The following is a 16,277-nucleotide window of genomic DNA, read 5'->3' on the forward strand; positions in this document are numbered from 1 at the left end:
CAGGTACTTTTGGTTAACTAGTTGTCTGTTATGGAACTCCTGAACTACCAATGCGTGTTCACTGACCATCCAAGATATTCTCCAAACCGTTAGTTATTTGACTAACGCTAAAAATACAGTTTGCAAGAATGAAGCACAGGCTATTTTTATTTAGTGAACAAAGACAAAAGATATAGTTTTAACAATTCGCTGAAGCAGTGTATATATATTAATGTACCACAATTCAAGTTGATGATTTGATGCATCATTCGCATACGTTTACTGTGACGACAAAACACTTTGTTGGAAACAATGACAGGTGACTAAACCCAATATAAACGACTAAACTAAATAATTGGAAGTGTGCCAACTGGTTCCCAAGAACCCTCATACATGTGCAGGCGCAACTGCTCATCATCCATTCATCATGATGTTTATAAATTAGATTTAGAGCAGGGGTGTCTAGAGTTTTAAGCATATGGGCCACATCTAACACAACGCTATTCTTGTACCTTGGCAGGCTGAAACAATTATACTCATTGAAAGCCTTGGCTTGTCAAATCTTTTGTTATTTATTTCTTCACAGTTTGACAGTTCAAACTGAGAAATTTAATTCACCTAACCAACAACTGTTTCACACAATTAGATCATCTGCCCTAACTATGCAACTGGTCAAAGGCTGCAAAAACTTTTTGTTCAGGCCGCATTTTAGACAGCGCGGATTCAGAGCAATAATTTGATCGTGTTGAAACTATGCCATAGGCCTGCAAGTGCAATACTATGCTTTTTAGTGAAAAAGTTAAAATACGTCATTAAATTGCAAAACTTCTGGAGAACAAATCGTAAAAACTGCGCTATATATGAGGCAATGACTAGGTAATTGACACTCTATTGCCAGACAGTCAGTCCCACAAGTACTATTTATATAGCATTATTTCCGTTTCTCTGTTTAATTCAAACCATAGAATTGCACCATCACTCCATACATTGAAATCGGATACAAGGCCAAGCTGGCTAAACAAGAGGCATATCATTGGTATAACCTATGATGGCTCTGCATGTAGCCCACTTTGTAATGTATTGTATACTTACAACTTTAACAAAAAGTTAAATGAGTGTAAAACAGTTGAATGATTTAACTCAATCTAGTAAAAACTAAATTAAACAACAATAAACAAATAAAATAATGCATAGCGAGTTTCAGCAATTTAACGTTATTTATACACAAGTTAAACAATTTCAAGTAAGATCAAAGATTGTTTCCCACATACCAACTTATAACTTAACAAAAATCGTACAATACATCAAAAAATTGTTCAGAGAGGCATAAACACTTTCAATAAAAACATATGTGTGTATTCTGCTGTTTCAAATGCACTGTTTTTGACTGCTGGTGTTATTACGACGTTTGCAGTCAGTCTCATTCTAATATTTAAGCATTTGCTCAGCACACTTTGCTGTCACAGGCTGTACTAATTTAAGAATTACTTTGAATGTGGGCTTCCGTTGAGGAAAATGAACCGTTTTATGGGTCAAGAAAAGATAAACAAACAAATTAATTATAAGGTAATTTTGGGTGAGGCTCAGATTATCATAGTAGACCTAGTATAAAAATTTAAACTACATTAACATAAATCCAAATTAAACGGGTCTAGTAGACAAGTGCACAACCAGATGACATCACAATTAGAGTAGCTGCAGTCTATAGAATAAAGGCATCCTGTGGTTGTCCACTTGTACACTAGACCTAATTAAGCCTGGTAAGCATTTATTTGAAACAATCATTTCAACGGTACAGGCATAGGCCTATCATTTTTGTACGGCAGTATGGTATAGCCTAGGAAACGCAGTCACTATATTTCACCGGACAAATCGTTCGATTGAAGCTAACTTAAATCTTATAACATAGGCTACTAGTAATAACCTAAACCTTCCTTCTAATCTAAGTTTAAACCTAAATAGCTAAAATCAACCTTTTGCATTCGATGCCCATTTTCCTAACCTAACAGTCTATCTTTAACAACGAGCTGCATGATCTTCTTACGTTGAAATACTCACTTTCTGCACGAAACCTGGGTGAAACAACACGTCTACATTATGCTGTAAGCTTAATATTTTCTGTTACAAACGGAGTAGCCTATAATTAGGGCTACATTACACGGAAAAAAGTTTGGAAAGCTTTTTCTTCATCTTGTAAAAGTTTCCTTGTATCTATCTGTCAAAAAGTCCCTTGCCAGTGGCACCATCGCATTTTTAACGAACCTTTTGCAAGAAATTCTAGTAAAAGTTACGGACATCTGGCAAAAGTTATGTAGCATTCACCATCCTGTCCGCTAGACGGCTAGAGAGTGACAGGACACCACATTTATTTGCCGAAAAAGTCATTGTGTGTTTTTTTTTTATTTCACAGTTTGCATTTGGAGCCAGTCGTCTTTAAGACAAGAAGGCACACAGACGCTTATTTTCTGACGTTTCTCCGCATCAAGTTATGCTTTTGCTTCGCCACATGTTATTTGCCAATAAAATAATATCAAGTTAGCCGGAAGTCTTGGATCGGGCAAAATATTTTCCAAATATTACTACAAGAAAAATCTCAGCCCTGGAAAAGAATACATATGGTAGAATTAGCATACGTCCTCCTTTCTGGCAATAACATTTTTGTACTGGTCGTTTTAATTCGAATTGGCAGCACCCGGCCAACAAATGTAGATGCATGTAGTGTTTTTTAGATATATTGCGGTTTATATCGAAAAGCATTCAGAAAGTGTTAACCTCTGTTGGCGCCAAGACAATGGGTTTAGCGACAGGATGCGCAAGATCGGAAATGTTGCATTGCATGTTGCAAATGCAGCTCAATCGAATACAAACGGGACAGTTTGCTGCAAAATGTCCTTTTAACCCAGTGCGAACAGTGTATGAGTAACTTTGCTAAACCTGGAACGGAATAAACGTTTGCATCCAGTGCAAACTCGAATCGTGAAATTTTTTTGTTAAACCGTTTTCAATTGCAGTTTGATACCCTCAATGTTCAACACGCTGTGGCATGTGACCCAGTCACTTCGTATTGGAAGGAGGACTAGAAGGGAAAATGGCCCTCGTTTAGACTGTTTCCGTAGAAGATGAAATTAATAAAATGGCAGAACAATGGTTTAATTGTTTAATCGATGTACATGCATGTAACGGAAATGATAGAAATTGCTACTACAAAGTTTTGTAGACCATAAAATTATTATAAATGGACACATATTATTACTGCAATAATGTAACTGCAAAACGACATAGAAAGCGTCCATAAGCTTCCTAAGTTAAATATACGTAACAAATTACCTCAAACAAGTGATAAATGATGATTGATGAAAAGAAATGTAGGGAACACGCAACAAATGCATAAAACGTCTACATAAACCCAAATACAACAAGCTCCAGCGTGAATAAGGAATCGGTTGAAATAATTTCGTCAAATGTATTGGACTCTGAAAGGGCAGGACAACTTAACTAAACGAACTACAAAGGAAGGAACTGAAAATAACAAGCTAATATTGATAAATAAATTACAAAGAATTGTCTTCTGACTTCTCAATAAAACATTTTTTCGAATAAGGTAGTACCAGTTAAAAACGTTCCCTAAAATATTTGCATTAACGTGTGAAGGAACAAGAAAAATACAACAAACCACGGCACCCTGTGTAATGTATGCATGGAAAATATCACCATGGCCACAGCAAGTGGAAAAAAGAACCAGGAAAGAAACCTAAGGCGAGAATTTTTCACTCCATCATGGTCAGGTTTAAAAGTTTGTAAAACAAATACCACAGAAGCAATCATGGTTGGCATCAACATTGGATCTTCTGGAAACGCCATAGTGGATCTGGAAACATAATTCAAGGTCCCTTGAGTTATAGGTGATCTTAGGCAATATGACACATGGCTTTATAAATGTTAATTGTTTACAACTACAATTGTCATGAAACAAGCAATACAATAGTTTTGCAAACCTGAAATTTTTGAGAAGCATTACAAAAGATGGAACGGAACAAAGGAAAAGCCACAGCCATAACTGACTGAGGATGACATTCACTGAGTATCTGTCTTCACTTTGGCTAGTCGGTTGTAACAATGTTTTTGCAGTCTTCTTAACTGGTCCATCTGTATCCTTATCTTCCTCTTTGCCGTCACCTTTTGATTCAGTCGGAGGTACAAAAGGTTTCACCGAGATTCTTAACAAGTTGGCTCTGAGAAATGATGCCAAGTACATGTAAAGTAATGCAAATGGACTTGCTATTTGTATAAAAATTGCCAGAGCAGCAGAATGGAGGGCAACATGTGGAAGATAGAAACTATTTGAAGATACAACCTGATCGGCAACTTTTGAAGGTATAAGTGTGCTTAATATTTTGCCAAGAAAATTCTGCACCATTATCAGCAAGGAAAATATTTCAAAAGCAAACAGAAAGAGAACTAGGGGGGCAAATGAAAACCATGTGTGTAAACGTTCTTCCAGGATAAGAGAATCTGGTGCAGGTAAACTTATTGTAGACCAAATTGCATGGAACCAGGAAATGCCATATAGATATTTTGTTAAGCTCACAAACGGCTGTATTTTGTATGGTTTGCAACTTGTTTCACTAGCATCAGCAAGTGAATGGCAAGATTCATGTTTGTACATCTGGCTGACTTGGTAAATAAATGTTAGCATCACATTAGCAATGACAAAAACTGGCAATTGAGCCCCAAAATAACGTATAATCTGGCCAAGAACATGGAAAAACTCTGGTTTAATTTTTAATAAAACTGAATCATCTGTTGAAAGATATATGTGCAAAAAGACTTTTCCGTCACTGGTGGTAGGTGCTTGGTGCAACATTGTTATGAAACTATTCTCTTCATATGAAAAGTGGCCATCATCCCACGTTATTTCTGTTTTCATAATGTGTTCATTGTCACTTACGATTTCCAGCCTGAAAGCTTGATAAATCGCTTGGAATCCTTCTAGTTCTACCTTGTAATAAAATCTTGCCTTTTCAGAGGATTCAGATATGAAGTGCTGAACACCTTGACTGAATGTCCACAAATTTGAAAAGACGTGAGGAACAATTAGTTTGTTTGATATTTCCAAATTTGATAAAACATTTACATCAAGTATTTTGGGTGCTTTGGCACGTGATGTAGGAATTAAAATATTTGTGAAACCCTGATCAAGTAGCTCGTTTAAGTCTAAATGAATTAATCTGTATTTTGGTGTTGATACAGTTGACCTGGATAAATCAGTAGCTTCGGTACATTTTTCGTTTTCAGAACTAGTACACGCTAAAATCCATTTTTCTCTCTTGGAGTCAGTACGAGCAACAAAGTTTGGGGCATGGAGGTTTGTAAGACGTTGAATATCAAAACTGAAATAAGCACCAGTACCGGCTTCAATAGCATCTAAGGACCAAAACAAGTCTTCCACACGCTTCCACACATACTGACCAGATACTTTAACTATTTTCGCCTTGTTTGATGTGGGTACCTTACCAACACCAGGATTTTGATAGAAACGGAATTTCACAGCGTTTTGCCGTTGATTTATGTCTTCTGTAACCTGCTTTGTTTTTGGGTCTACTATATCAAACAAAAAGCGTGCAGTTACCAGCACCAATTGCTTGCACCACACTATACACTGATGATCAGTAGAAACATGTACAGTGGGAACAGCTGTAGCTACTGTTGAAAAGTGATTGAAACTGTTATTATGAAATCGTGTGAGTGATGTTGGCACCTGAACATCCCTGGGTCCTCCTCCAACTGAAATCAAACTCACAGGAGACAAACTTTCTTTGTGTTTCAACCAATAATCATTCACGGAGTCATAGAAGTTAGACAGAAAATGGTCAATGTTGATTACAGGAGATATGTGAGGTGTAGCTAATGATACAATGGTGTTAACAGATCGTGCATCAAAGTCAGGCAATGCAAACAGAGCTTTGGCAATAAATCCACCCATAGAGTGGCCCAAAATGACCACAGAAGTAGGCTTGTTTTGAGAATGCTCATAAAGTGATAGGATGTGTTTGATACATTGGTGAGCAAAATATACCTGGGATTTCAGTGTTCCTCCATAAAGAGCAACAAGTTCTTCCTTATAATCAATGCTAAATACATTGAAATGCAAACCTTCATTCTGTTTCATTGCTTTCCTTAATAATACTGATCCAAGTGAACGAGCCTACATAAAAGTACCATTAAATTTGACACAATCATTGTAATTGATATTCTGTTTGTAACTTGTATCTTTTTGATAAACTAAGTAGCATAAAAGTAGCATCAGTCGAAAACGTTGCTGTGAAGGCATTTTTAATGTACCAAAACTTCATCTATAAGTATTCACCTGCTTGTAGCTTCCACCATGACCAGGAATATACAGAACTGGTATCCCATGTAAGTTTAAGTTTTTAATGCTTTGAAAGTAACTTCCTTCACCATACAAATATAGTGAGTAGTTAGAGTGGTTAATAATACCATCATCTTTGCCAGTAGTTGTTGAAACCTGTTAAAGTCATTACAAAATTATATAACCACAGTTACACAAATAACCTAATAATAAAAAGAACCACTATACCAAAATGTAAAAAGTTTCAATTTATTTTATAGCGCTTATGAAACATTTCGACCAGTATATATATATCTTCTTTTGTAACTTTTGCTGATTTTATTTTTTATTTTTTCAATTATAAGAAAATTGAATATCATATACCCTTAAATTCTGTATCAACAATCACAATACCTAATAACTCAGACTTACAAAAAATACTCCTCATATAAGGAAAATATTTAAATATGAAAAAATACAGCATATTATTAAAGATAAAGCAGAAATATTTTTGCCAATTCAGCTGCCATGCCTTTCTTCATGTTGTACTTAATCCATAAATAAAACATAAAACTTGCCTTTACATACTGAGGCAATTCAAACATATAGGTCATTTCACATCTATTTTCTTCGGTTTGGTACAGCATATTGTAAATCCCAATACATAACAATAAAGAAATGGTGGCATGAAAACACCTTCCAGCAATTGGGCTCATCCTCAACCACAAAGATCTCAACACATAAGTCTAAAATTTTTCTAACTACTTAAGATGGAACCTAAATATAGGTGTTTCAATACACAAATACAAAAGCAGGATGATGAGCAAAACAATCAGCACAGAATGAGAAAACCTTGCAAAAATGTATTTCAGTTGGGTAATTTTATAACCTGGTTTGAGTTAGTTTCCATTACCAACCTGAAGTTGAAGGGATGGAAAAATTATTTCAAGTTGAATAAAGTTGATAATAATGGTGGCAAGTAACTATAAAAATGTGACTTGAGGATTACAGTGGTGTTTCAAGCACTCATATATCACATGTTCTTCTTGTAGACCCTTTTTGACAAACCTTAAAACTTTGTTTAATTTAAGCAGTACTATCCAGGGCATTAAATGTAATACTTGTTGTAAGTAATGTTCAACTGTTGTATCTATTTCGTCCTAAATCACTCAGAATCAACTAGTTTTTATCATGAAACACCACAACCTTTCTCAGTCTCAGTACCGGTGTAACTGCTTTTATGTCACTTAGATAAGCTGCTTTAAATGTACAGTACATGATACAGTTGTTTCCTTCAAACGCTTTTGAGTTTGTTAACTCTATAACCTCTTAACATCACCGTCATAACAGCCTCGACTCTCAATGTTAAAAAATCTCAAAGCTTTCAAATGTTATGCACTGAAGCCTACACGAGATATCTTTAGTTGTTGAGATGCATTTTAATTTACTGTAATATATAAATTGCTTATAAGCAATTTGCCAAAACCAGTGAAGCTGCTTTGAGTTATCAGAAATTCCGGATTAAGCAAGTTAGCGGGTTTTTACTACGATAAAAGTCAGTGGTGTGGGTTCATGCAAATGCAGGTTGACAGTGTTTGCATCTTGATCACTATCGGTCTTAATCGATCGATCGATCTTAATCACCTAATCCAGGCATGCACAACATACGGCCCGCGGGCCGCATGCGGCCCACGAGATATTCCGTGATTTTGCTCATTCAGGCATTTTCTCCACGGTTACAGTTACATAATCAACGAATCCGATGCTTTACCACCGCTAAGCGTTAAAAACAACTAGATACTGTAGTGCGAGAGGTAACCGTCTCTTGACAGTAACCATCTTCTCAACGATATCTCTTATTCAACGGTTAATCGGTCACATTATATAAAGTAGAAATATTTTTTCGCTAAAACGGCCCGTGTACTGTTTTGAGTTGTGCATGCCTGACCTAATCGATAGTCACAAACTCACTATATAACTCTTACCTTCTGAATAATCCTAAATCAACGTCTTACCAAACACAGTCATACAAAATACTATTGTACTAGTCCAGGCACCATTTAAAACCAAGATTTAAAAGATTTTTTTTCAGAAGAATTGGCTTGTGCTTTGCTAAATTAATACACAATACATATCTAGATTATACAACAACTTTAACTTCCAACATTTTAATTAAATATTGCCCGTTTTACACACAGTATTCATGTCAGCAGATTTGGTTGGTAGCTAAACATTAACTAACCCAAGGGTAATAAAAGGGCACAGACGCTAAGCTATTAGTGAAATATGTTCGACAAACTCTGTTGATGCAGTACTTAGCATAACACTTCGCTATTCCAAATATGGATTACAAGACAACCTCTGTTTTACAGGAAAATAAATATCAGATCGTTTTAATTTCTCAATGAATCTAAAGAGGAAGAAAGTTTATCAGATTCCTAAAGAACAAACATACAAATTGCACATTATCTACATAACAATGCAATTTAGAGGTGGATAGATGCCGTAGAGCTTAGAATAAACATGTTTGAAAATCCGCTTTTATAGTTGTAAAGAATGGGTTTTGGGAATCCAAACAGAGAAAAACATGTTTACTGTATTTTTTCAGCAAAATGCTACAGTAAACATCTGGTACACAATTCTTACTTTAGAAATAGACTTGAATAAAAAAACTCTGCATAATATGGAACGATAAACTGAATAGCAAACGCAACTATCTCTTTAATGGAAAACTTTAAAACTGAACAGCTAGTAGTAAATACACTAGAATATTCAATCCAATTCATGAAATATGTGATACTGGTTTATTGCTCAAAACCAGCATCATCTAACAGTGGCACAGTGAGGCGGGCTGCACAGATTACTCTCGTGGACCATAGATTGGTGACCCTTGCTCAATATCATTGCAAATGGGCACAGAAAGACAACGCCACTAAATGTTGCTGAAAAATGAAACAGCTGGGTCGATGTCATTAGAAATAAGTTTCTTCTATATTTTGTTTTACAAAAGCAGTATGTAATATTGATTGATCGCTCGTCACTAGTAAAAATCTACATGTATCTACAGGTTATGAAATTGATTTATAAGGTGCTAATCAATAAATTGTACTTCTAAGCTAGATATTAAGGCTGCTTTCAAATTTCTGGTTTTCCTACCAAACTCAATTAAACGTAAACTGTTGTTATGTTATTTATAAAGTCTGAGATATAGCTATAGTATTGACGCAGATTAGCTGCTTAACAGGTTTGCACTTAGTGCTATCTTTAAAAGTGAGAACTTTTTAGCTTAGTCTTTAGAAGTAAGCACAAGCAAATTCTATTGCCCTTGTTTTAAATCACTGCACAAAGCTGAACTCTAACATCTCATCACCCCTTTCACTTAAAACACTCAAGGGATCAGTTTAATTTAATTATAAAATAACTTCCCACAAGTAGGCATACAAGCTATTTACCAATGTTTAAGCCAAGGTGGTCCAACCAAAAGCCTGTGTGCCACTTCTCGCCCACTAAGCAAAGTTGCTTGGCATTTCCATGGTACATACACAGTAGAATTCTAATCTCTCGTCCATTCTAATTTAAGTTTGTTTGATTGGTTAACTTGTGCAAGGGTAGCAGACATTGTTTATCAGGTGTATCATAGAAATTATGAACTAAATTACATTGTATAATACTGAATTTACATTCTACAAAGTCGTTTCAAGTAAATACGTAATTATCACAACTACATTATGCGTTGACTTTCGATAATACAGTAGACTCTGCTAATTATAACCACCTTGGGACCAAACTGTTTTGGTCATAATATCCAAATGGTCAAGAAAACCAAAACCGCTACAGTACCTTTTAACCACATCAGGATTGAGATAGTTAGGTTCAAAATGCCAAAAAAACATCAAATTCATCATTTATTTCATTAACAGTAAACAACAACATTAAAGTGAACGTAAGCAGATGAAATGAGAATACACATGGCACAATTACTACTGTTAAGTTGTATAACTGTCAAAAAAATTGATACAAAAACTTGAAAAAGTGGTCATAATATCCGAAGACTGGCCATAGCAAACGGAAAATTTTTATATGGAAAAATTTGGGATCGTACCAAAATGGTCATATGACGCAGGTGGTTATATTAAGCAGATTCTACTGTTTTGCAATTTCATTGTTGTTTCTTGGCAAACCAGGTTCATTTCACAAACAAATAGAGTTAATATTGAGCATGCCATTAACCTTGCAGAACAAATGTACAACTTTATTTGATGACAGCCACTAGACTTTCACCAGAAAAAATGTCTCTTCCAATAAAGCAATTTCCCATTTGAATAGTTATTGTTGTTTTATGTTTAAAAAGGGAAGTTAAAAATTAAATTAAGGATATTTAATAGAAAAGATTTATTTTCTAACAAACATTTCCCAAACTTAAAATTGCATGTATTTAATGACATAATGTAATAATGTATGACCTAATTTTGCGTGAAGCAAACAATATTCCTTGTGTTTTTATGTGCAGTGTGATATCACTTTAATTTTACATACTCAACTGATAAAAAAAAATTACTGCGACAATAAAATCATAGTTAGTTGTGAGCGTTACTGTTCCAAAACTTTCACTTGATGAAATGACCAAATGCAGCCATACCACAGTTAATAACCAAGAGCTGAAGGCTACATCAAAACTACATCTGTCACTAAATATTGAAATCTTTGCACAAACTTACACCTTGCAGTGCTTAATAGACCCTTTCTGAGTTATAAATGCCAATTTTTTTTGATGGCAAGATTTTTTCGACCATCTGTACATAACAATGGAAATTGTCAACCCACTTTGATACTTTAAGTTACAACGGTTCTCAGCATTGAATTTTAAAGATTTCGTTCAGGTGAGTTGAATATGAATTCCATTACGCGATTAAAAAAAATTGAAAATATGTTGTCTAGTTCTTAGTTTACAGTGCTTTGAATCCTACACACTAGACTTGTCCGAGATGATGTGGTCAGCGAAGAATGTGACGTAAAATGCGTAAAAGTTTGCGTGTGATCTGCACGTTACACAGACTAACTCTGTTTGGCATGTCAAGCAAAGTTTTAAAAAATTAACTAGAAGTAATCACAAACCAAATTATTAGGCTACATCCAAACTTGCCGCAGATACCAAGCTCTTATGCATTTCACATCGCATGCTGACGACGGTAACATGACTTCGTATCAAACTAGTCCAGTGTGTAGGATTTGTAGCGGCCTGGGTGGTATTTTTTAATACCATTAAGCCTACATCATTTCTTGCAATAAGTGTTTTTTAGTTATTGATGGAAGTTTATGAAATTGTTTTTTGATAAATACTAAAACTGTCGATTGATATTTGGAAACTTGCTCTGAATAACTTCGTGTGAGCACTCCTTTTAGTACGTTCCCAGGTTGTTTTTCAGCATCTATGGTGATAAGAAGTCTTTATTGGAAATGCCTGCTTCTTAACCTTAACAATGATTAAATTATTATTCATCTATGTCTCAATGTGTCAGCTTTAGCTACAGTATATGTATCTCACATTGTCAAAACATTGTTTAGCTCGCTGCACCTCCTACGACTTACTGCGTTTTATGTCGAACATTCATCGAACTCCCATCGCTTTCACGTGTTATAAGCTCGCACTTCTACCAGCGAGCGGTGTTAGCCGATTGAATCACCGAAATTAACAGAGTTGTCTCAGCTAGTCATGGTGATTGCAACTCTATAGACATCTTGTAAGCAGTAGTTTTACTTGTGTTCTTGGTTATTCGTAATATTGGGAAAGTGTACAGCACCTATAATAAAAAACTTTTCTTGTGAGCTATTTCGAAAAATGTGATTTCAACCGCATGTCTCTTGACTACCTTAGCCATCACATATTCGCCAAGGTATTCGACCTACTCACGAAAAAGTACCAATCTTGACAACCCTCAGCCCCAAACCTGCAAATAGTTGAAACGTTTCTTGGGCATTTATTGTTATTATTTTCGTTTTATGAAACATTGCTCAACTGTCTTGCAACCACTCTACAAGCTCGTTCCCAGCAATCGAAGCAAACATGCTCCCTTAAAATGGAATGTGGAAGCTGAACGTGCCTTTGCCTATAGCAAACAAGCTATTGCTAATGCTAGCAAGCTGGCGTTTCATAAAATTCATGTTCCAACTTATTTAAGTCGACGTTTCTTTGACCGGTATTGGAGCAACATTAGAAAAACAAGGGAACATTACTCACCAACACAGTTTCGACTAATGTTGTTGATTTCAGAATACGCTACAACCGTTGAGCACATCAAAGGCTCGGCCAATGTTGTGGTGGTCCTCTTGGCAAGTTCTCAGACTTCAGCACCTAACGTTAATACTCTCGCCAATCTTCCGCCTCCTTTAGAGTATGACAAGATAGCACAAGCTCAAGCTAATGATCCTGCTATTCAGAAACTACGCACCTTGCCAACATCACTCAAACTTCAGGACTGCGAGCTGCCCAACAATGACTTAAACATTCTTTGTGACGTGTCTACTGACACAGAGCGTGTTCTTGTACCTTCCTCTTTCCAGCGTCAAGTCTTTTTTCACTTGCATAATTTGTCACATCTTGGAATAAAAGGCTTTCGGAACATTTTCGACCGATTTGTCTAAAAAGTTTGTATTCGGTCGTCGGCCAGGCATGATCCTCGGAGTACACCACCACGAGGTCATGCTTTTGAATACGTCGGACGCCGTTTTACAGACACGAAATTTGGGTTTCATGCATCAGACGCGACCAACGCAAAGACAGGAACGACGAATTTCTTCACCGCCGAGGTTTAACAACTTCGGACTTCGTTTTGCCCTCCTCTCCTTAGTCCTCATCTGGCGGGGGAGTGGTGTGGCGGCCACGTGGCCACTACGTGGTGGTTATGTCTTTTGGACATGTCACTTTAAATTGTGTTTGCACTTACTTTAGTGGTATACATGTTATTTGCTATGTATGTGTATGTGTGTGCGTATTTGTTCTTCGAGCAGACGAGTTACAAGGTGGGTTTTAGAGTTGGAATTGTTTAGAAGTAGGCTAAGTTCGGGACAGCTCGTGCTCATTGGAAAAAAACGCAACCTTCCTTACTCGTTATCACGGAGTCATAACTTTGCGAGCGCCGCAAAGTCATAAAGCTGCAGCACGTGGTCGATTGTGATTGTGAAAATCTAATAACACTTCATCTGCTTTTCTTCCTTTATTTCTTTCCATAATGTTATTAATGCAGTAATATCCACAAAGAATTGAATTAATATTTTGGACTTGAGAATAATTAAAAATAATGTTTTTGTTTATGGTTCTCATATACTTTATAATTTCATTAGCAAGAATAAGTCCAAAGCTTTCAAAATATTCTACTTTGTCTGAATTAAGACTTATAGCAAAAAAATCAACGAGTTCCATTTTCTAATAATCTTGTTAATTAGCCTAATAGTATTTATTAATTTTTATTCATTTGTTCAGGTAACATGCCATTAAACGTTCCTTGATAATTTAAATCTTTTTTCATAATTTCATCAATATTTCAGTTTGATGGAGATTTCATTTATTGTAGGCCTACAGCTTTATCAAATTTTGCTTGGATAGCTCCAGAAGCTGCTGCTATTCCAAGAGTTGGTATAACCTTTTTAGCTAGAAACGGTAAAATCATTTTTCTTGAATTAAGTAAAGCACTTAAGAAACCTCCATGTTTTTGCAATTGTGTTTTACTAAACTTTATTTCAAGGCCTTGTCCGGCTGCTTTTGCTTTTACCATTTTATTAATCTGTTGATTTGTTAAAATTAAGTGTTGAATTTCCATTTAATTTTAAATTCTTATTTGATAATCTAATTTTAACTTCAGTTTTACATTTGTAATCCATAACAATTTTTTTCTTTTGATTTTCTGTTAAATTGAGTGAATATTCGTAATACATTTGTAATAAGCACATAAGCATTATAAAATTAAACCTAAATATGGAATGTTTTAAATGGTATATTTTTACCAAGTAATAAACCTTTTCCAATCATTTGCGATTCAGTTAAGTTTTGAATTTTGTTTAATTTATTATTATTTATTTATTTTATTAGTTTTAATTTATATTATTTATTTACTATTTAATGTTTTGAATTTTTAATAATTTGAATTCCTTCTTTTATTTGAACCTGGCAGAACTCATCCTTTGTACCAGATATTGCCAAACCTTTACCGTTTATCCACTTTTGAATTGGGTAAAATACTACCTGTAAAACCAGCTAAAGGATTTCCTAAAAATCCACCTTGTTTTGAAATTTGTAATTTTGATAATTTTAAAATAACACCAGAGCTTTTTGATTTAGCAACTCTGATTTGTTTGTCTTGAGCGTTTGTTAAACCAAAAAAAGAACGTGAATAATTTCACTTAGCTTGCATAAAATTACTTTCAAATTTTCTTTCTCGAAATTGAGTGCTATTAATTCTACAACTAATTCTTCTCAAGCTTGCATTACTTGTTTTATATGATCTTTCACCAACATAGATTGAATTTTATTTTGAATTTGTAAACTTGGTTTTACTTTTAGCATCCACATAGATATATGGCTAATGTTAAGCTTTCCAACAGCAACACCCTGACCCCGCATAATGTAATTATTGGAAATTTCCCGATCAACAACATAAAGTATGTTTTACACCTCTAAAAAGCTTATTAACATCACGACAAAATCAAAAAATTTGAAAAAGAGGAAGTAGCAATGAAATGTGTTTATTTCCGGTGGTTATGTTTTGTAATGCTGAAAACCTAAATTCGCTTGTTGATTGTTGTTGTATGTTTTTACAATAGCTTTAACACTATCTCTAACAGCACCTGCATTTGCATCATTTGCTACATCAATAAAATTTTGTTTGACATTAGTTCCTCCAACTCCAATATATTTAAGCCATAACATATTTGACGCTGTTGAACGTGAATAATCATCGCTAAAGCTAAATAAGTTAAGAATTGTCGAAGGTTGAGCTAGATAGAGATTTATATGCCACCATTTTCCAAAGAAATCAAATCACCAGGATTGTAACATTTGTAACTAGCATTTGCATTCGTTTGAAGTTTTCTTTTGATTTCTAAATATGCTTTATAAAAATCTTCATCTTTAGTTTCAAGTATGTGTTTTTCATCTTTATTCATATTATTAGAATCTCTTGGTACTGAACATATACAAACTCAGTTAATGATTTATTTATCAATAAATTACTTTCTTTAATTTCTAAATAATGACTTGTTATTTCTTCCAATTCGTTTTATTATTAGTAAATATAATTTTTACGTATGTTCCCCAAAACCAGAACCAGATATTAAATTACTCAAGATAGCTCTAGACCTATCATTTAACGCTTCGGAACTTTTTGTTGGTTGTACAATTGCTTTGAAGGTCTCGAAGGGCTTTGCTTTACACTTTTTATTGTAGCATTTTTCAGCTTAGATTTCACACCAATAAGTACTTTGTTGAGAATTTTTTAAACAAAACTAATAACATTTTTACTTTATCATACACATTTTTAAGAAAACTTCCACCATTTATTTTCTTTTTTTCAAATCGATTGTTTCGTTGTGATATCATCTTTATACCTAATCTACAGTATACAACTCTAAGATGTTTCACGAAGGTGAATAAAATAATTTACTCTTTCATTGTTCATATCAACAAAGTTATTATCTTGGTCTTTGATTGAAAACCGAAAACTATCAATTTGACTTATATTTTTACGGACACATGAACATTTTGTCTCGGTTCAACTTGAATTAAATATCCAGGAGGAACATTTGGACTAACAGTTAAAAACAAATCGCTTGATATTCCATTTATATAACTCCCTTCAACTTAACTACAATGAAATTGTCGGCTGTTAACATTTTTAATATTTACAACGTTTTCACTATCATGTATTCCATTTCTAGTTAAATAATTATATTCAAA

At 34.6% G+C, this 16,277-nt stretch overlaps 1 protein-coding gene across 1 annotated transcript; it reads right to left on the reverse strand.

The window, feature by feature from the left end:
* Positions 1–3,113: 3,113 nt before the first annotated feature.
* LOC143463511 (GPI inositol-deacylase-like) lies at positions 3,114–7,101 on the reverse strand. The gene is made up of 4 exons (XM_076962007.1): positions 6,907–7,101; positions 6,347–6,505; positions 3,975–6,184; positions 3,114–3,847 (listed from the first exon to the last, which is right to left on the reverse strand). The coding sequence occupies exons 1-4, from the start codon at positions 7,042–7,044 to the stop codon at positions 3,604–3,606; spliced, it is 2,751 nt and encodes a 916-aa protein (XP_076818122.1). The 5' UTR covers positions 7,045–7,101; the 3' UTR covers positions 3,114–3,603.
* Positions 7,102–16,277: the final 9,176 nt, after the last annotated feature.

The sequence above is a fragment of the Clavelina lepadiformis genome, chromosome 6 (genome assembly GCF_947623445.1).
Source record: "Clavelina lepadiformis chromosome 6, kaClaLepa1.1, whole genome shotgun sequence".
NCBI lineage: Eukaryota > Metazoa > Chordata > Ascidiacea > Aplousobranchia > Clavelinidae > Clavelina > Clavelina lepadiformis.